Source organism: Brachycentrus maculatus, unplaced genomic scaffold (genome assembly GCF_059751285.1).
Source record: "Brachycentrus maculatus isolate JH-2025_06_01 unplaced genomic scaffold, ASM5975128v1 h1tg000301l, whole genome shotgun sequence".
NCBI lineage: Eukaryota > Metazoa > Arthropoda > Insecta > Trichoptera > Brachycentridae > Brachycentrus > Brachycentrus maculatus.
In genome coordinates, this window is record NW_028281052.1 from 238,738 (window position 1) to 261,493 (window position 22,756).

Here is a 22,756-nt window from a genome sequence, read left to right on the forward strand (position 1 = left end):
ATATGGCACTGAGTCGTATTGACACAGCGTTATCTTGATTGTTACTTACATGAAGGCAATGTGATCACTCCTAAATAAATAAACATTAAAATAACTAAATAAATATAAGAGTTTCAAATCACTTATTTTTATTTTCACACCCCCCCCCCTCCCTTCCTGTGAATTGAACCCGGGACGATTGAGCACGGTAGCTAAAAACGCTTACCATTACACCACAGAGGCGGACACACATTAGTAATAACTCCAATTCCTGAAACCACAATCACAGTGGCTAAATGCTGATGTCACTTGAAATTATTCGCTACTGCCATTGTTGCGTGGTCACCCATGTTTAAATACTATCGATATAAAAATTATTGAACATTTATGGAGTTATATTATAGTATATATGGATGTGAGTGTCCGCCTTTGCAGTGTAATGGTGAGCATGTTTAGCTACCGTGCTGGAGGTTCCGGGTTCGATTCCATACTACACTATAAGCTTGTATATAAAAATGTTGTTATCAATAGTAAAAATAGTTGTCCTTTTATCTTGAACTAAGTGCTTTTTACTACTCATATTTTCTATTAATGGCCTAGGTGAAAAAAAATGGCAGAATTTAAAGTGCTGTACTTTTGTCCGCCTCCGTGGTTTAATGGTTAGCGTGTTTAGCTAACCATTACAGCGTGCTGGAGGTCCCGGATTTCGATTCCCAGAGGGGAGTGGGGGTGAAAATAAATATTAGTGATTTTACACTCTAATATTTATTTAATATTACCCTGGACTGATTCCTGAAGTGCAGAAGTGATCACCTCGCCTTCATGTAAGTAACTATCAAGGTAACACTGCGTCAATATGATGCAGTGCCCTATGCACCATTAGGTGTGGATAGGGGTGAGAAGTAAGAAGAAGATATATGGATAAAATTTAATCACTTTCATTTAAATTTATTGGAGATAATTATTTTTTGACATCTCATCAAAGATGAAGAAGAATATGGAAGTCTGGGCATTTACGGGGCTTACGACCGTCATAGGCTGGTTTAAGTGATCACTTTACACACGTGTAACATTCACCAATTCTACCCATTATTGACAACCACACTACTCAAATTCTTGGAAGTTCTATATATATGAACCAATTTAGAAACCTTGTTCATGAATCACTAGAACTTCACTAGAGACATCTATTGGTGAAATGTAAAGAAGCTTTTTACTAAGCAGAAACTCTTATATTGGAGATAATTTTCATTTTAGTTCATTCATAATATAAATAAAGAAGGTAACGGATAAATATTTATTTAAATAGGATAAAAAAGAGTTAGGACAACTTGTAGGTTTCAACATAGGAAATAACTAGAAACAATTTAAAATGGTTTTGGGAAAACTAAAGAACAAAACGGTAAAGTAAATATTTTATTTTCTTATTTTACAACGCACATAGAATGTGTTGCATGGAAATATAATACCCATATGGTACGTACATATTTATAAAAAGTGTAAAAAGATCAAATTAAAATAATATCATGTATAAAAAATAAAATATTAAGTTTTTTTCAAATACTAAATATTTTAGCATATTTCTTTAAAGTGTCTGGGAGCGAGTTTCTGCGGACAAAACTGTACCTCGGGAGAAAGATTTCTTTTTCTTTTTGCTTTTTATATAATTTTTATCATGGTCAATACTATAATAAGAAACATTTTGTTGAATAAAAAAATATTTACAGCAGTAAACATGTTTAATACAAAATTTATTGATGTTTTATTTCATGGATTTTCTTTTAAAGCATTGTTACGATGACGTCACAAAAACTTTGTTTTAAGCTAAATGTCATGGGTAAAACATAAAAATTATCTGAAGTGTGGTTTTAATATTTAAATACAACCATAGATGTCAGTTGAAGTGCCATTTTAGAAATAAATTCACCGGGCTTTGATTATAAGCGCAGCTGTTCGTGTTCGCCCATACTCTTTTGAAGAAAGTTTTGTTTGAATGGCCATACACGGCCATACCCCCGGACAGCTTAATACAAAATTGTATTTCATTTTTTTTTATTGGCCCATACGAATGCATTATAAAACATCCTTTGCCACGGAGAGACTTTCTTCATATTGTTTCTTTCTGTTCCAGAGCAGTAAGGCCACTGCCAGTTTAGTGTACATCTTTCCGGATGGGGCATCATGGCTAGGTGCCTTCCATTCATCGAGCATATTCCAGCTACTCCAACTAAACAAACACACAAGAAGACGATATGAGTACGCTTTTTAAACCACATTTTTTATTTATTTATTGAAGGAATAACCCACAAAGCCTCTATTAGAAGCTTTTCTGCAGGTGGGATAGTAAGGATAGGGAAGGTTAATGTGAAAAATACATCACAAATACCCAGACCAATTGATATACAAATTTATCTCGAATTTATTTTGCACTTGGCGGGAATCGAACCCGCGACGCCAGTTTCGCAGCCGAGCGTCTACCCAACTACGACACGGCGCCTGTCATGAAATTAGTCTTTGGTACATGACCATAATCCATATAAATTGTCACAAAATCTACATCTGGAGAATATAATAACAAATTTAGCTTACGGGGACTTCCATTAGGATTCATGGGATACTTTTCTGTAGGTTTTCCGTCATCGTCCACATACTGGATGCATATTTGTCCATTTTCACTCAATTTCTGCAGGGTGAGGGGATCCTTGAAGGTGAATTGCCCTTCTCCGTGCGCAACCCATACGCCCATATGGGACGACTCCATATCGGACAGCCAAACTTCGGAGCCTTTGCTCTTCGGTATCGATACACAAGACCAACGACATTCAAATCTAAAAACATATAATACAATTAACATTAAAAAATCCACAAATTGAGTCTATTGAATGTACACTTTAATCAATATTTGAAGTGCTGGAGGTCCCGGGTTACATTCCCAGGGGGGTCAAATAAATACAAGTGATTATTTCACTGTAATATGTATTCAATATTACCCTGAACTGGTACTGGAAGCGGAGGGCTGTTCACCTTTCCTTCATGTGCCAACGATCAAGATAACACTGTGTTTATATGTCGTGCCCTATGCACCATTGGGTGCAGATAAGGTGGGTGCTTCAAGATAGAATAAGAAATGCCAGGATCAGGGAAATACGCGAGATCGAAGATGTCGTTAGGTGGAGAAAGCAATGAAGGAGACAATGGTATGCCCATGTGAGGAGAATGGAACCATCCAGACTCCCCCACATCGCACTGTACGGCCAAGACGACTCCCGGGCAGACCACCAAAGAGATGGGTCGATAGCTGGGAATTGACATTGAAGGAGGCTAATCCCTATTAAGAAGAAGAAGAAGAAGAAGAGTATAAAAAATGAAATCCATGAAGTCTAGAGTTGAGAATATTAAATACACACCTTTCAGATTTATTGTGTTCAAGGAAAATTTCAGGCCGTTTTTCATCGGTGTTATTGGGATCTAACCAGCCCAGTAGCGCCATCAATTGACACCCGTTACAAACTCCCAGAGAGAATGTATTTTTACGAACATTTACAAAATTTTCAAACTGCGCACAAAGCTTGGGGTTGAAAAGGATGCTGGCAGCCCAACCCTTTGCAGACCCCAGTGTATCTGTAATCAAAATAATCATAAACTGTATTTTACAGGCTATAAGAGGCACCTTAATTTTAAAACAATATTTATTATTTTACTATTTTTATTGTTATTATTCTTCTAACCCTTATTCGCACCCAATGAAGCATAGGGAACTGCATCGTAATGACATAGTGTCATCTTGATTGTTACTTACATGAAGGGAAGGTGATCACTCCTGCCCTTCAGGGACCAGTCCAGGGTAATATTAAATAAATATAACAGTGTAAAATCACTAATATTTATTTTTACCTCTCCCCCTGGGAATCGAACCCGGGACCTCTAGCACAGTAGCTAAACACGCTGACCATTACACCACGGAGGCGGACGGATAATTATATAGAAGTAGATATTAATATATTCACCTGTGTTTGTGAAAAAGGAGGACTGAAATAAATATTAGAGTGTGAAATCACTCATATTTATATTCACCTCCCCTCAATGGGAATTGAACCCAATAGGTAAACATGCTAACCATAACCCCACGGAAGCAGATAAAAAAATCTTCAAAAAAAAGTTGGGGCTCTTGCCTCAGAAAATTAGTGTGTGAAGTGTATTTTTGTACACTACAAATGCATGTGTGATGGACTAAATTTTTATAGTATGATATAATTCCAATGTTGCTATTACAATGTTGCCAGATAGAGATAGGTCCTGCCGCATCGCATATATGGCCATTTTTTAGACTGCCGAGAATTTTAAATCAAACACTGGACATTTTTATATTGATTTCAAGCATAAGACACATTTGAATGTCGGAGGCATTTTTGTGGAGAAAAAAAAGGGTCTTATAGTCTGGAAATACGGTATTTAACCCTTAATAACTAAACATTTGTCTGGCGGACTACGCAATTAAAAACGACAAACTTAATCAAAAGTATTTATTAAAAATAGGAACCGGTTACATGGCGCTTAAGTTTGGTTTATTAGAAATTAATGTAAGAGACATTTAACAATAAATCACTATTCCGCACAGCTACTACACATGTCAATATTATGCGATCCACAAATGGCATTGTATCTACAAATATAGTTTAGTTATCTTGGGTTAAAATTTATTGAGCGCTTTATATATAGTAATAATAATATCAAAGAAAAAATCACAAACCTGCATAACTAAATCCTCCCGGAAATACAACACCTTGAAACTTATCCAGAGTAATTAAGTCATTCAATAAATCATACATTGTGATATCATAAACTTCAAATTCTGCTTTCATCAATGAAGCAATCATTTCACGATCCCCATTAGTACCTGAACGTAAAACAATCTTATTATAGCATTTAGAGAAGAAAAAATCACATATCGCTCACTCCTTTCAACAACGTCATTTATCAAAAATTGTCAATTTTCAGTTGTGCATGTTTTCGGAATGCCCAGAAAATGTACTTTATCCCAGCAAAAGCGGCATATTTTTAACTTAATATTTACCCGCTACAGGGCACAAAGTATTGTTTAATTATTTTTTTCAATGTACTAAATATTTTTCAAATGGAGAAAAACCTTCAGGTTTTACCTAAAAAGATTTGTTGTACAGTTAAAAGTTCAATAAGTGGCTTGATATTTATTTTTAATACATTTTATTATATTTTTAAACTTTAAAAACGATCTCCTGAAAAATCAAGTTTTTTGATATTTGACGTTGTTGAAAGGAGTGAGCGATATGTACTATCAAAATTAAGAGCAATTTATTTTATAAATTACATATATTTTTAAATTACCTTCTTCTCTTATAACGGCAACTCTGATGGGAGATGTTGCTTTTTGTAAAGCAATTTCAGGTTCAAAATTTATCTTGTACGTAGGTCCAGTTCTTAACTCCAAGCCTAAATGAGAATAAATGCTATTTAAAAATTAATATAGTAAAAAATTAAGATACTAGAAAGGAATGTTAGTCTGAATTAGGGATAGTTGAAAAGATTAAGAAAAATTCTTCAAGCTGGTATAAGCATGTGGAGCGAATCGATAACGAGAGAATGATTAAGAAAGTACATTTGGCGAATGTGAACGAGGACAGCCAAAAAAGACTTGGCATGACCAGATCAATCAGAACCAAAAATCTGGTGTTGGCGCAAAAGTCTACATAATTGGAGGATATGTATGACTAGATGTATGGATGAAAAATAAGCTAGGAGTGTATGTCAGGACAGAAAAGCGTGGCGTTCAATCCTCTCTGCCTACCCCTTTTTTAATTAGTACAAATATTTGACAATACCTTCCCATTCTTCCTGAACATATACGGAATTAGCTTGAAGCAATTCCAACCGATAACTTGTCTCTTCCCAAATCTTCAAAAGCTGATAGAGCCGGGAATTAAGAACTTGCTGGCCGTTGAACACAATTTGGATTTCTGATTTCATTCCCTGGCCAGACGTCGATCCGACATTATAACTTTTGACATTCTTTGATGCGTAAAGATTCGTACAATATGCCAAATTCTCTGGAGCGACTTCCATTACGAGGCCGAGTTCTTCATTGAATAAAGCTTCGATGCAATTAATTCCCGGAAGATCCAGATTGATTTTTACTCCTCGTAGCCCGGCAAAGGCCATTTCGAGGAGACACGTGACAAAACCACCGTCACTAACATCATGTCCAGAAATAATCTTGTCCTCTGAAAAAAGTTATTTATGTTAAAAAAAGTATATTATTCAAGTGAAAGACATTACCATCCTGTTAAGTCAGTTCTTGCACAAATTACTTGCCACTTAAGAGTAGTCATTACTGTTATTTAATAATCATATATGTAGACAACGTAACCTATTATAGAACATTGTCACTTCCTAATGATAATCCAATATTGGATAGTTATCTTACAGATAATCGACAAATAATTTTCATTAATTGATTTGGCAGTCACTTTGTGGTAAAATATCCATTTTGAATTTATATTTCACTTGGTAAATATAACTTGTTCAAGAAATCCATTGATAAATTTATAGAAATAAAATTCCGCATTATTTTCTTATATGCTAAGTCTAAATTTTAGAGCTGTGTCCTTGGGATCTTGAATGATGAAGAGGGGATAAGAGCTGTTTCTTATTTTTGTTTATTTATCATTATTTTCCATATTTTTTATCAATGGGAACATGGACAACAAATGAGAGGCTTGAGTCATTATTTATGAATTTCTATTGTTTCAAAATGTTGGAGTTTATGACTGCAGTTTTATTGCTAGGTATTGAAATATTCATAATAGTGGAAGTGCTGTACCTTTCAAAAGTGTTTGAGTTATATTAAACACATTCTTCAAACATTCCGGATCGTCTACATCAGGAAAACTGTCACCTTGTTGCTTGAAGCATTGGGCCAAAGCTGTTCCACCCAACCTAAAATATGATCAAGCAATAAAAAAAGCACCAAAAAAAGTGCTTAGTAGACTCAAAAAATCTGTGTTTGATTTAAAATTACTACATAAACCAAAAAAAGTTTTATTTTATCCTCGTAAAAAACTGTATATTGCAATTAACTTCACGTTACAATGTTTACAAAAATGCAAAATGCAGAATCACACCTAAAAATTACAGTAATGATTGTAGAGATAAATGATTGGATTTGAATTTAACCATTTCAGTGCTGAACAATCAAACCCAAATATGAAAGACATAAACATATTGTTACTGCTAACGGTACTGGAACACTTTTCATTGGGAAGACGGAAACGCGCAAATGAAGATAATCTTTTATTTATTAAAAATTGCAAAGTTATAAGTGTAAAAATAACAAAATTACACCAATATATCGAAAATTACAAAACACAAGGGACGAGAAGAACAAAGCGACACCAATATAAAAACAGAGCGAGCGCGGCGTATACACGTTTCGAATCTTATTTAATCTGAGCACTCAAAATTTTGTCCGCCACCCCTTATATATGATTTTAAAGGAGCTACAAGGGTGGGGACAATATTATAAACAAAATATAACTCGATGAACTGCGTCTCTTTGTTCTTCTCGCGTACATTTATTAATACTATTTTTAATACATAAATTATTCTGTAAAATACACAGATTTTGGCCGAAACACATATATTTATTAATTTGCCAATAAAATGAAATGAGATTGCAGTAATCACATACACTGTGATAAATCCTCCAAGATCAACCGCCAAAATCACACTGACACCAGAGTAAAAAATTTGATCTCCACAATTTCACAGTAGGATTACAATGTGAAAAATTTGATTCTCAGATTTATAAGTCAAAAAATAAAATCTTGTTTGACATTTACACGTTTTTTGGTTAACATGGTATTCACTCAATCATTAATTATATGAAGGCAGAAGATCAGTCCTGCCGATCTAGATATTTTGATCTAGGAGAAGAGGATCAATAGGAAGCAGATGATCTAAGTGTGAAGGACTTTCCTACTATGTATATGAGAATAGCAAAAATGGAGGCTAGAGTACTCAGGGTTGCACACCCCTCCTTGTTTTAGCTTGTATTAAAATTTACTATCTATATAAATATATTCAATTTACAATGTGGCAAGCATGAACTCAAGGTTAACATACCTATATTTTCCTGGGGTAATGGGTACCCACATTACGATAGAACCCTCTTTTTTAAAGTATGGTTCCACTTTCACCGTTATGTCTGGGCAGGGTGCGTAAGTAGATACAACTAACGTACCAGGCGATTTCACTAAAACAAAGAGAAAAATCTGTAACATAAATAAGTCAAATAACCATTTTTTTGCTGTGATTTTTTTTCTTATAAGCATGCCAAAATTGATTATGACTTCTTTTGCAAAAATTTAGGTGTAAAAAATCAAGAATATTTTTCTCAAATATTGGCCGATTTTAGTATTTCTTTCTGATATTGGTGGAGAACATATCAAACTACTCAAATAAAATGGCATTTTGTAATAAACATACTTTAATATTTATATTTTTTTTTAAATAAATACAATTTGAGAAAAATACAGAAAATTTTCATTCACAAGAATGTGTCCAGGTCGTGTGAAATTAGCTCGTCCTCAGAGTTTTCACTAACGATGCGCATCCTCCGATTGGCAAAAATTCTTATTTCATTATCACCGTCAATAGTTTAAGTGAAACAAACGTTTAAGTATGATCTTTGACAATCACTTTCAACATAACTATTGGATGAATCCGACATTGCAAGGGCGAAAAAATATGATTTATACAAAAAATGCATTGCCAAAAATTAGTTACATTTGTTTATTTATGAATATTATTCACAAATCGGAACTTTAGAAATGTGCACGCTGTGACACAACCTCCCAGTTCGACCACCAAAATACACTAGCGTTATCGTCGTGAATTGTCAGTCCGCACTTTTGACAAAATATACCAGACTCGGTATTTCAATTTCCAGCACTCTAGCGGTTAATCACTAAACAGTCGAATTTTGGCGCAAAAATTTGTTGGTGCAGGAAATCATCACCAAACAACTTGAAACAGGAATACCCTAATACTACTCGCGTTAGTCAATAAAAACAAATATTTATTGATTTGGCGTTTAATTTGTAGAACTCCATTTTAATTTATGTATTAATTTAAAATCAAACACAGATTTTTGAGTCTACTAAGTTGTATTTTATTAACAAAAACACATAAAAAAATATATTGTAACAATTGTTTCGCCTTGTTAGGGCATTATCAAACGAACGACATTCGTTTGATAATGCCCTAACAAGGCGAAACAATTGTCACAATATAATTTTTTAATTATTTTAACATAAAAAAAACAAATATATTAATATATTTGGCTCGAGCAAATTAATACTACCAAGTAGGAATACGATTTGCCTGAGCAGCACTCGGACTCATCAATGCAACACAAACTCCTTGCCCGATTCACGGTTGGGATAAACTGGCAACTAGTTAATAAAAACCTCAATCGTAATATTATCATATATTAGTTTCACCTTTTTCATTTCCAACCTTAGCTGCCATCGATAAGGAGTCCTTTCCTCCATCCACGGCGATCCCGAGTTGAGCCATGAGGGAACACATTGCCCGACAAGCCGTTGCCAGCTTTCCTCCTTCCGTTCCGGTCTTACCACTCCACATCCAGTTACCGGAGCACTTCACATCGCGCAAACAGCTTATTCCCGCAAACACCTGGAAAAAGATAAATAATAATCTGAATATATTTTGTATATTAAAAGCATTGATAACTTTGTGGTATGGTAATATAATACTCTCCTTATCATTCATTGTTTACTTTGTGTAATACCACTTTTATAAACACTTATTAGCGACCACCGGTTTCGGAATAATCATTACATCCTCAGGTTATTAAAAAAAAATATTACGAGTTGTTACTTAAAAAAATAAAAATAAAAATAAATATATAATTTGGATATTTTTATAGCGCCATTTGCGTAAAATACTACCTTAAGGACGCTTTACTGTGATTTAATTGGGGAAAATGAGATGGATGAAAAATGAGTGGAAATGATTTAGTAAACATGCGTTTTTAGTTTTTTTTCTCAAGATCATCTCACTCTCACTATTTCTAACTACTGGTGGAACTGTGAGACCATTTTTTTGTGTAGACATCAGACTATTATGTGGAACCTACCAAGTTAGTGAGTGCCTCTCCAACGGACATCCTGGCCCCGACGTCGGGCCGCACCAGCCCCTTGAGAGACTGCGTCCCGATGGAGGTGGCCGCCCCCACCGTGTCGCTGTGAGACAGGGCCATGATGGCCAGGTCGGCCAGGGGGGTGTGCAGCGGGCCCACACACTGCTGCTGCCCGACCAGACCTGTCACACATCTGTCCACCTTAAACGTGGAGAGTACAAGTTAATATTCTTATATTTATTAATTTTCCATCATAATAATTACAAATTATAATATTGTGCCCTCACAGGGTTTTCCTGTGCCGAGGGCGAATTTTATAACACATTATTGCAGGAAATTTGCATATGTAAGGATTGTTTTAGCGTATACATAGTTTGACTGTATGAGTTGTAATTTGTTGAAAGCTTCAACTGTGGGAGTCTGTCTCGGAGCTTTAAGCATCTTTCATCACTGATTTTTGAGCAATAAATCTATAAGATGTATGTATATACTCAGGCCTTTTTTTTTAACCGCCCTACACATACAAACGTACGTGATACGCGCGGTTTTTCTTCATCATTCCGCGCTAACCCGTATGACCTACGCGCACGAGAAAAGATACCTGTTCCAAAAATATTTTATGCGTACCGGATACACTGACAAATTTTTGTCAGGTTTCATGCCTGACAATGTTTTGTGACAACAAACGTTGTGATTTTTTTACTTGTTTATAAAAAATATGCCTGAAAATAACCCGAAGGTAGGGCGGTTAAACAAAAAAGGTTCCGGAACTCACATCATGTCAAGTTTTTTTACTAAAAACAATATATTCAAATATCATTTAAATATTGATTACAATACCATATTTCCTCATTTTGATGAATTATTTAAATAAAAATTGTAATTACGTAAGCATAGACATTGTTTCGTCTAATTGATTTTTAAAATTAAAACAAAAAAAATATCTATGAAAAAAGGTGCCAGAACGCCTTTCCACCACATTACATGGGAAAAAAAGCCCTGTATATACTTATTTTTGTATAGTAATTAATACCTTGTTTGTAAGGTATCGTTTGCTGCCAACAGAAACCAGTCTGAGCACTCTCTCTAGACCTTCTTGCACGCTCAAAGATTCCGGCAAAACGAGAGGAATGGGCGCAGATGTTACACTGGAGAGCTCAAATACTTTTCTGGGCATATTACCTTAAAAAAGACATATTACATTAAAAAAATGCAAAAACTAATTAATTCTTATAAATATTCATTTTTGAATGCACAAAAAATAAACTTTACCTAATACAGTTTCCAAGTTCAGATCGAACGGGAGATTATGTTTATTTCTATTTTTTGAATTTTCCATTGAATCTTCAATCAATTTGACATGACCATCGTTAGTGACTTCTCCGACAAAAGAAATGGGGCATCTTTCTCTATTGCAAATGTCTGAAAAGTCAAGTAAAGACGAATTACATAGCACCATTAGTAGCACATCAATACATAGAAGTCTGCATCCATAGTGTGGTGGTTAACCTGTTTTTTTTTCTAAAGATTTAAAAAAATATATATATTCTTGTAAAGAAAGTACTTTATTAGTATTGTCATGATTTTTTAATTTGAAAAAAGTGTTCCCACGATAAAACAAAGTGCGCCGATAAAACAGAGTGCGCCGATAAAACAGAGTGCGCCGATAAAACAGAGTGAGAAAAACTAACATGGCAAAGTAACTTCAGTTTAGAGAGAAACTTAATAACTTAACCTGTTCGGGAGTGTGGCCGTAAGTAAGGTAAAGTTTTGTCGCAACTTTAATTAAAATTTCGATAGAAAACAGTAAACAGAACAGATTCCACCAAGACAGGCGTCGTGGCATAGTTGGGTAGACGCTCGACTGCGAAACTGGCGTCGCGGGTTCGATTCCCGCTAATTGCAAAATGAAATTAAGAAAGATTTATTTTCAATTAGTCTGGGTGTTTGTAATGTATTTTTCACATTTACTTTCCCTTTCCTTACTATCCTACCTGCAGACAAGCATCTAAAATAGAAGCTTTGCGGGTAATTCCTTTAAAAAAAATAATAATAGTAATTTGCATTTAAAGGATTTTTTGTGCAATATTGGAAATGTAACTTTTTGGTGAGGACCTCCACAAGTATACAATACCTGTAACCGACTCGGGTTACGGGCGATGACATAAAAGAAAACTACTGCTGGCCTTCACACGGAATCTGCCGAACTTGTCACCGTTGTAAGGGGTGACATTCCAGACGGCCCCGCCGTACCGAGTTGTAAGCTGGATACTGACGGAGGTGACTGGATAAACGAGCTGGGAAGAACAAAGCACTGAACCAACAAGTCAACCTCAACAGCCCTGAGAAGGGCTATTGAGAAGTTCACATAAATCCACAAAGTACACATAAATCTGAAAAAGTCCACATAAATCCACAAAGGTCCTTCTCCGGGCCGCGGCCTGACGGGCAGCCATCTCGCCCGCCAGGCGCCTAGAGGTCCTTTTTCAGGCCGCCGCACGGGGTGTGCGATCTGTCCGTAACAATACCTGTTTGTATATTTATACATACCTTCCAAGAGCTTCCTGTCTCCCTTGTCACAAAGCAGAGCATTATTTTCTTGGTACTCCGCGCCCCACAGCTCCAAGACAGTGATAGTCGGATCTCCGAGCTTGAATTCCTTGGTATAGATGACGGCTCCTTGCGGTTCTACTAGTTCCTTCAGCACATTGCCATTACCACCCGCACCTTGGTCGTGAATTGCTATAAAACAATGGTTTTTAATTAATGTTTTACTTAGTAAATACCACTGTTTCTTAAAATCTACTGTGACACGTGTTTCGATGCATTCTGCATCATTTTCAAACACCTTATCACCATTTGAAAATGTTCACCAACATCATTTGAAAATTATGCGGAATGCATCGAAACACGTGTCACGGTAGATTTTAAGAAATAGTGGTATTTACTAAGACAAACATTAATTAAAAATGGATAGATTTTACCACAATGTGACTGCCGAATCAATTAATGTAAACAATGGTTATTTATTTACTTAAAAAGAGAAAGATTTGTGTTTTTATTATTTTCGAAAATAACTAAACACCAATTCACATTTTCTATAACTGTGACGCACTAGCTCACAAACAAAGTCACATCCTTGGAGGATCACTACTAGACTCTGGGAAGGTGAAGCTCCTACCACCGAGACAGGTCGTGAGCTACATGACTCACGTAGGTCTTAAGAGTGAGCTACGATACAGAGAAGGGTCACAATAGACCTAATGTGGTCGCAGTGACATAAGGGATGCAAGATCCTTTGACCTCATAAAAAAATGCGGGGGTAGGCAGAGAGGATGGAACGCCACATTCTTCTGTCCTGACCCCTAGCTTCCTTCACAATCATGCGTCTAGTCATACAGGCCCTTTTTGGCCATCCTCGTTCTGTCCTCCCATTCACATTCGCCAAATACACTTTCTTAGTCATTATCACGGTTAATGTTACGCGTGTATAAAGTGACCTGTTAAATCAGTAGTAGACCTGTTAGCCCTGTAATTACCCAGACTATTCATATATGTTGAGATATTAAAATCAATTATTTTACTTGAAAAATTACGTAAATTAAGTCAAAAGGCAATCGGGTACCCAAAATAGGATTAGTCGAAGCTTCCAGACAGGCGCGCACGGCCCTGTTGAGGCGGTTGCCCATCTCGGCGTCCCCGCGCTGCACGGCCCCGAAGTCCAGAGCCGCCCGGCGTCCCCCCTCATCCTCCCCTTCTCCATCCCCCGCCCCCTGCACGGCCACGGAGGACGCGGCCCCTCCGCCCACTCCGATGCGGTACACGGGACCGCCAATTTTCACCACCAGGTTGCCTGAAAAGATCACATTTATTACTTCTGATTATACAAGTTATTTATGCATACATCGAGACTTTTTCTTCTAGGTTTTTCTTCCCTTCGATGTTGACAATTCGCTCACTCCTTTCAACAACGTCATCTATCAAAAAACTTGATTTTTCAGGAGATCTTTTTTTAAGTTAAAAAATATAATGAAATGTTTTCAAAATAAATATCAAGCCATTTATTGAACTTTTTACTGTGCAACAGATTTTTTTAGGTAAAACCTGAATGTCTGTTCTCCATTTGAAAAATATTTACTATAGTTAAAAAAATAATTAAATAATACCTTTTCTTCAAAATGCAAAAACAACACTTTCTGCCCTGTAGGGGGTAAATATTAAGTTAAAAATATGTCGCTTTTGCTGGGATATAGTACATTTTCTGGGCATTCCGAAAACATGCACAAGTGAAAATTGACGATTTTTGATATATGACTTTGTTGAAAGGAGTGAGCGAATTGTAAGGAATGTGAGTATGTCGCTAACATAACGGTGAGAACGAAATCCTGCAACCGTATGAATACTCACATAGTCTGGCAAGGGTCATTCTAGCATAGTCTCTCCTTTAAAGCAATCACTCACTTAGAGCTCCCAGTAACTTAAATATAGAATAAACCAAAGTCAAATAACTAGCAATATTTTACTGTTCATCTTCTACAACTTGAACCCACAACAATTATCGTCTTTATCTAAAAAGCAGCTGCTTTAAATACTGAATACAGATGCGTCTATTACTCTAATTAATATATTAAAATGATCAGTGTTTGGTTTTAAAATGATCACTGTTTGGTTTAAAATTACCGCGGTCTTAAAAATGGCCATTTATTAGATGCCGCGGGAAACCTATCTCTATCTGGAAATGTTGTAGTGATAGGAATCGTACAATAAATGTTGTCATAAAAAAGTCAATTTGTGCAATCTAATACTAAAAATGTTTTATAAAAAATATTAAAAATTAAGCTGCGTCTTGTAGTCCGTAACGTCTTGTAAGTCTGTAAAATATGGTAACTCTTACATAATTTTGTTGGTAAAGTGAAATATAAGGTTCTGAGTTGTTTGATTAATAAGTCAATTTACCTGGTTTGGGCTTCAGTTTATCGATCATATTACTGGGCATGTATCCAATCCCTCCGCTGAACATAATCGGCTTAACAAACTCTTCCCGTTCATTGGCCGAATTGTTCAAGCCATACGATTGGACAAATCCAGTAATTACGGGTTCACCAAATTTGTTCCCGTAATCGGAAGCGCCGTTGCTTGCCTCAATGATTATTTCTAGAGGCGAAGCAAAATTCTCCGGGTACTTCCAGGCTTTCTCTTCCCAAGGGAGATCATATCCTGAGGAAAATATACACTTGGTAAAGACTAGTATCAAAACATTTAGGATGGGTATTTTTTACGCTTGCGGAATGCTGGCACCGTGATTTTATGATTATGTACATATAGTTAAGACCTTAACGAAGAGGTATAAGATCTTAACATAGAGGTATATACGGTACATAATATGTATTCATATAAAAACATTGGATAATTCCTTCTTTTCTGCCTTTGAAATGAGGCCGGTGCAGAAGGTAAAAATACCCTTCCTGTCTATAAGCATCAATCTACCAAACGGGTAGAAATACCTTTCCCGTCCAAAGTGTATTAATAAAAAAACAAACATCATTCTTTATTGAAGAGACACCCTTTGATAAGTATACCGTAATGTATTGATATTTTGATCAAAAGAACTTTGATTATTATGTATCTTATTATTATTATCTATAAAGTCGTAATCCCATAGGAAGTCATTACAAACACCGGCTTAATACTATCCAAAGCTACCAAATATGTATGATGAAACTTTGTGATAAGACATGAAATTATGAAAGGGCATCATTACCCATACTAAAGAATACAGTGTTTTGAGGATATTCAAATAAAAATAATAAATACATCAAAAACTTTTCAAAAACACATCAAACAAAACCTATCGTATAACTCTTTTGGTCAAAAGAACTTAAGAACAATAACACAAGAAAGACGGCCTTTTGGCCTTTTTTGTACTTTTGCACAAGCCAATCCAAGCCAATCATCCATTTTATCATGCTAACCGGATATGCTAAGCACGACAAAATAAAATAAATGAATATACCTGGAATCTGCAGGTTGCCCACGCAGTAACCGGCCGTGCCGGCCACCGTGTGCCCCCCTCGCCCGACGGCCTGCACGTCGCGGATCCGCCCCCCGGTGCCCGTGGTGGCCCCACTGAAGGGGGCCACGGCGGTCGGCATGTTGTGCGTCTCGGCCGTGAATATCAGATCCGAATCCACACATTCCGACACCATCGGAGATGGATACATGATATTTGACGGTTTTATTTTTGTTTGTGAAAAACCACGAATAGCGCTAAAAGATTTAAAAGATTTTTATTATTTTATTTAATTAACACATGTCACAATTAATTTTAAGAAATAGTGATGTTTACTAAGTAAAACTTTAATTAAAATAAAATGAATATATCACTATTTTAAAAACAAAACATCACCTGCTATTATCTCCAAATTTTATGACATTGTTGTCATTTGATGAATTTTGTGTTTTCATGATCATCTCAATCAATGATTCTTCGTATTCTACACCATCGACAATCAATTTTCCCTGTGTAAAATTAAAATTAAATTAAAAGCAAATTATTCAGATATTTTCTTATAATTTTTTTTTTTTTTTAAAAGAGTAAGATTTGTCTTTTAATTATTTACAAAAATACTAAGTGTTTTAATATAACGAAATAAACCATATTCTTAATTAAATACCATCTACAGCACTTTCAGCAAATCAGCACTTTGTACACATGTAACATTCCTCATTCTACCCATGATTGATAACCTATGGGTGAATGCTACACATGTATAAAGTGATCACCCAAACTAGCCAAATAAGACCTGGAAATACCCAGACTTCCATATTCCTCTTCATCTGTGTCGAGATTTCAAAATACTAATAACATATTAATTGGCCCTCTTTGCAAATAAATAAAAATAAAAATAAATAAAAATTTGACTAAGGAATACCTTAAAAAACCAATGCCTCGAATGTTCACTGTTACTTTGGGCAAGATCAAAGCACTCGACGCTAGTCGGGTTTCTTTTGAGCTTGTTTTGAAACATATCGGTGTAAAAATCAATATCCCAATCGTCAAAAGCTAAGCCTATAAAAACAACCACAATAACAACAACAAAATAAAACAAGCACACATCGCCTCTTCGCATTAAAAGTATACGATTTCCAAAAATATTCGAAATTGAGTTAATAAGCAGAAACATTTGGTATCACCAGTATGCTTCTCTTAAATATTGACAAAAGAGCATAGTTCAAAAAACGCTCGATTTGCTGCAAATTTTTAGTCCATATTTAGTATAATAATTTCATAATGGTGCTGAATGAAATAGATATTTTATAAAATATTATTGTTTCACTGCGAAAAATATTGATTTTTCCTTAAATTTAATAAATTAAATATTCATTTTTAAATTAAATTGTAAAAATTAAGCAACATTTTATCTAGAAAAGTATAAAAACTAAAACGATTGTTTTTCTGACCTATGTCTCGGCTACTACATATACAACAAAATTATTTTCTTGAATGTTTTTCACAGATACTTTGTGGCAAATTTTATAAACTTGATAAAATAAAACAACTTTGTTTTAACCACTTTTTATTAGTACACCTTTTTCAACCGGTTTCGTCAAGAACCTTGTTCAGGGTAGAATTAGTACATAAACCCTGAGGATGACGAGGTTCTTGTCGAAACCGGTTGGAAAAAGTGTACCAATAAAAAGTGGTTAAAATGAAATTCTTTTATTTTATAAAGTTTAACAAAATTAATATTTAATTTTATCTTACAAAATAAATGCAGAAAATATCATTATTATTAAAAATATTATATGTTAAACCTTTAAAACGGTCTCCTGTAAAATTAGTAAGTTTGACATTATACAGTTTTAATGCGAGAAGACGACATGACAATAATTGCAAAACATAATGCAAACACCACACGGAAAAACAAATGCATTACAATAATTCAACATTATCTATAGAGGATGCATTTCACAAATATGCTGTGAATAATGAAGAGCAGATAATACTTTAATCCAAATTAAGGGTTTTTCATACAATATTATTAGCTATTTGTGACTTTTCATCTTATTCTGACACTCAATTTTAAAGGCTGGCAATTATCATTACAACTTACAACAAATAATTTTTGAAAATGGCACTGTACGTCAATCATATTTGACATTTGTGAACAAAACAGACGCAGTATACAAACGGATTGATAAAACGGGCAAATGATTGGCGGCAGCCACGTGACAGATATGATCTTTTTCATTTTACAAAAAGAATTGTTAAGGTCTACATATTGAAAGCTGTCCCACCGCATTCCCAGATCTGATACAGAAGCATCTAGGCTTCCTGACAGACCTTCTCTTGTAAAGTATTTTTTTTTAACTAAGTCGTGAAATTTAATGACAATGTGAAACAAAACGGTATCCTGTTTTTACTGTGAATTGACATTTAAAAGCTTTCAATGTCCCTGTCACTGCCAATTTAACCGTCTTTTCTTCGGGTTATTTTCAGGCATATTTTCTTTAAACAAGCAAAAAAATCACAACGTTTGTTGTCACAAAATATTGTCAGGTATGAAACCTGACAACAATTCGTCAGTGTATCCGGTACGCATTAAATATTTTTGGAACAGACATCTTTTCTCGTGCGCGTAGGTCATGCAGGTTAGCGCGGAATGGTGAAAAAAAACCGCGCGTATCACATACTTTCGTATGTGTAGGGCGGTTAAATAAATACAAGTTTGTAAATCCACTACCAAATTTTCTAGAAGTATCTCCGTGGTGGGGGCAGTGATTTCTTAAGGTCTAAATAAAGATTTTCATCACTCAAAATATTTTTATTTAGTAAAAAAGTTGTTCTAAAACCAAATTGGATGATTAATTTAGCACCACCCTGAATCTGTTTGTAAACTACATCTGTCTAATTCACAAATGTCGTACATGATTGACGTATGACGTATTTGCAAAAATTATAATATTTTCTGACATGGTGATTAATTTTGTACCACCCTGTACAAAAGTTTTAATGGATGGATTAAAAGTTTTCGAATGGATGGGTCCGGATAGAAAGTAAGAGTATCTATACTGGACCTGGGAACGGGAGCTTTCAGAATTTTAAATATAATTTAACTCCAATATATTATTAGATTTAAACCAATATTTTTAGCTTTTCCACTTTATTTTTATTTGACCAGCGACCGGGTTTCGTCGTTCGACTGGTCTGGACCAGTCTGATGATGTCGGTAACGAAGAAACCCGGTCGCTGGTCAAATAAAAATAAAGTGGAAAAGCTAAAAATATTGGTTTTAATCTAATAATATATTCAAATGCAATTCCATCACAAAGTGTCAGTGGATAATATAAATCTATAATTTAACTCACCGAGCTTTTTATTCACTTCCATTAATGCTGATTTCCCGTGCTCCATAATCGGCACATAAAACCATGGCTCCAAATTCTTGGGAAGCCCTTCATCGAAACTGTCCGTCGGCAAGTTGTCTTCAGTATATACACACTGCGTCATGCGGTCATGGAGCTTCGAGGACAAGGCCTCCCAGAGGTCGGGGGACGGAGTGACGCCCCCGTTCAATGAAATAAGATAACGCTTGGACACCTCCACTCTCACGACATCTTTGAGTCCAACATTTTGACATATTTGAACAGCATTACTTGAATCGGCCGTCGAAAAATTAAATCTGTATAAAAAATATAGCAATAATAATAAAAAAATACTTACTAACTAACCATTACGCCGCTTCTTCGCAATATTAGGCAGAGAGAATAGAACGCCACACCAATCTGTCTTTGCAAACATTCTTCGCCTCTTCCACGTTCATGCATCTATATTTATATTTTTATACATATTTTTTTTCTTCTAACCCTTATCCACACCCAATGATGTATAAGGCAGTGCATCGTATAGAAGCAGTGTTATCTTGATTGTTACTTACATGAAGGCAAGGTGATCTCTCCTGCGTTTCAGGGACCCGTCCAGGGTAATATTAAATAAATATTATGGTGTAAAATCACTTATATTTGTTTTCACCCCCCCCTCCCTGGGAATCGAACCCGGGACCTCCAGCACTGTAGCTAAAAACGCTAACCATTACACTACGGAGGCGGACAAATACCGCTGATTATTCCGACTCCTGAACTGACCACTTACAAATATTAGAAATGCTTAATTGTGACAAGTTTTACTCAATCTTTCTTTGTTTCTATTACCAACCACATTTGCGTCATAAATTTGCTTAACTGTTCTTTCTACACCCATTCAATTCACATGCCCAAACCATCTCAACACCTTTCTCAATTTTATTGATAATGCTTATCTCATCCTTGCATTCAAATATAATAACAATGCCAAATAACAAAACAAACCTTGGTCCACACTCGAGTAATCCTTGATTGCGCTGGATCTGGTTGAACGAGGACTCGGAAGCTAGATTTTCTGAGTGTAAAGGTGATGTCAACAACCATTTTAAAGTCTTAAGTTGTTGATCATCCAAAACCTCGCAACCACGCTCCAATTCAACGTGATAACATATTTCCGCTTGCAACGTTTCAACGCCCTTCTCCACACCTTTCAACTTTTCAAGAATCTCTTTTATTTTATGGTCGCTGAATGCAGGAGCCGTGTAGTAACGGATAATTGCCATTTTGAGTTCTGAAAATAAATTTGTAATTTGATATTACCGGGCAAAGAGAAACTTGCTACTAGATTCCGGGTGTTATAAATAGGATAATACTGCAAATTATTATTAATATACTAGAGCCAGGATTCCTAAACTGCGGGGCCTGAATAAGTGTTCCGCAAAAATTTGGAATCATTCAGTGTATACCGGCGGACCTCGTCTTTCGCACAATTTCCTTAAGCCTCCCAATGGTACATAGGGCACTGCATCATATGAACGCAGTGATATCTTGATCGTTAACACACAAAAGAAAGGTGATCAGCCCTCCGCTTCAGGTACTATTGTACTATGTATCAGGGTAATATTGAATAAATATTAGAGTGAAAAAATCATTTGTATTTATTTGACCCCCCCAACATGATATTCAACACTACTAAATTACTGTCTGTAAAAACTGTCTCCCTGCTCTTGCTCTTTGGAGTACATTTGCGTTGCTGACCATATCCGTCCATGAATTGCTAAACATAAAATGAAGCCGAGTGTTCTGTTAAAATTTCAAAATTTTAATAAAGTTTGGGAAACCCTGTTAAGTATTCTAAAACATCAAACACATATAGAAGTTCAATAAATAAGAAATAGGTTAGACTAAAACATAATATAAAAGATCAATGCAGTTATCAAAGGTCAACTGAATGAAGAATGGTGTAAACATCGTATGACGGCATTGGAAATCACTAACAAACAAACCAATGCATTGAACACAAATATACTGAAATTACCATATAAAATTGCAAAGATTTAATTCAATTATTAACTAACTAACCATTGTGTTGTTTCCCTGCAGGGGTATGCAGAGAGAAAGAACAACACACCAATCTGTCTTTGAAAACAATCTTCGCCTCTTCCACATTCATGCATCACCTCATACATATCAGCTGATTATTGCTGACCACGCCCAAGTATTTAGATCATGCCAACTTGCCTTTGGTCTCCCTTTGCTTCTATTTCCAACCATATTCGCCTCATAAATTTGTTTTACTGTTTTTTCTTTACTCCTTCCATCCACGTGACCAAACTATCTCTACACACCTTTATTAATGCTGATCTCTAATTAAATTTAATGATAATTTACATTTTTACTGAGTACTCCAGTATTTTTACGTTTTAGTAAAAAAATTATCTCATTTTTTTTAAAATTAAAACTAGATCACTTTTACAATATACATCATGCATTTTCTCATAAACATAATTTTATAACATATTTTTCATAACTTTTTACATAAACCTGTCATCGTCATCTTTATCTATTTTGTTATATATATTTTATACAGACATGCATGGGTCCTTATATCCCCATAAAAATACTTTATTTTATTTTCAAATAACTAATAACTAAAATATTATACTCATGCGATATAAATTAAATGTCGGATATGATTTTTAAAATTATCTATTTCAACAATGAGTTGTTCTCACTTTTCGATTTTTTTTGTTTTATTCCATATAGGATTCCGCAGGGTGCAAATATTTTCAAGTAAGAATCAAGTTGAAAGTACATACATATATTTAAATTTAAATCATATATATTTTTGTTACAGTTTCAATAACCATTAATAAGTACAATTTAGGTTGCAATATCGAGAATACTCGCTTTAATTGATATCATTCTAAATGTATTTATATTCAAACAAATTTTTGTACCTACAATATTTTAAACAATTAGTCAAAGACAGGTATTTAAAATCATGCATTAATTTGAAGGCATTTTTTTAAAAAGGGTAATTGATTATTTACTTACTAATTTACAGATAAACAGTGATTTTTCAGACAGTCTTAAGATATCAAAAACTTTTTAATTGCAACCCCATACGTCAAATACGAGGTGTCAAAAATACAAAAACACGCGGTTGGTTAATTGTTGTGTTTTTAGTTTGATTATGGTGGTAACATTTGAGGA

At 35.0% G+C, this 22,756-nt stretch overlaps 1 protein-coding gene across 1 annotated transcript; it reads right to left on the reverse strand.

Annotated features, from left to right (window-relative positions):
* Positions 1–1,381: 1,381 nt before the first annotated feature.
* Pfas (phosphoribosylformylglycinamidine synthase) lies at positions 1,382–22,727 on the reverse strand. Its single transcript, XM_088267625.1, has 21 exons — positions 22,598–22,727; positions 20,546–20,831; positions 19,547–19,860; positions 17,110–17,246; positions 16,584–16,696; positions 16,191–16,444; positions 15,134–15,394; positions 13,803–14,030; positions 12,728–12,919; positions 11,450–11,599; positions 11,211–11,359; positions 10,175–10,378; positions 9,516–9,711; positions 8,137–8,266; positions 6,836–6,951; positions 5,838–6,236; positions 5,344–5,448; positions 4,730–4,876; positions 3,387–3,600; positions 2,569–2,807; positions 1,382–2,206 (listed from the first exon to the last, which is right to left on the reverse strand). Exons 2-21 carry the CDS (start codon positions 20,821–20,823, stop codon positions 2,022–2,024), a joined length of 4,011 nt encoding a protein of 1,336 aa, XP_088123751.1. The 5' UTR covers positions 20,824–20,831; positions 22,598–22,727; the 3' UTR covers positions 1,382–2,021.
* Positions 22,728–22,756: the final 29 nt, after the last annotated feature.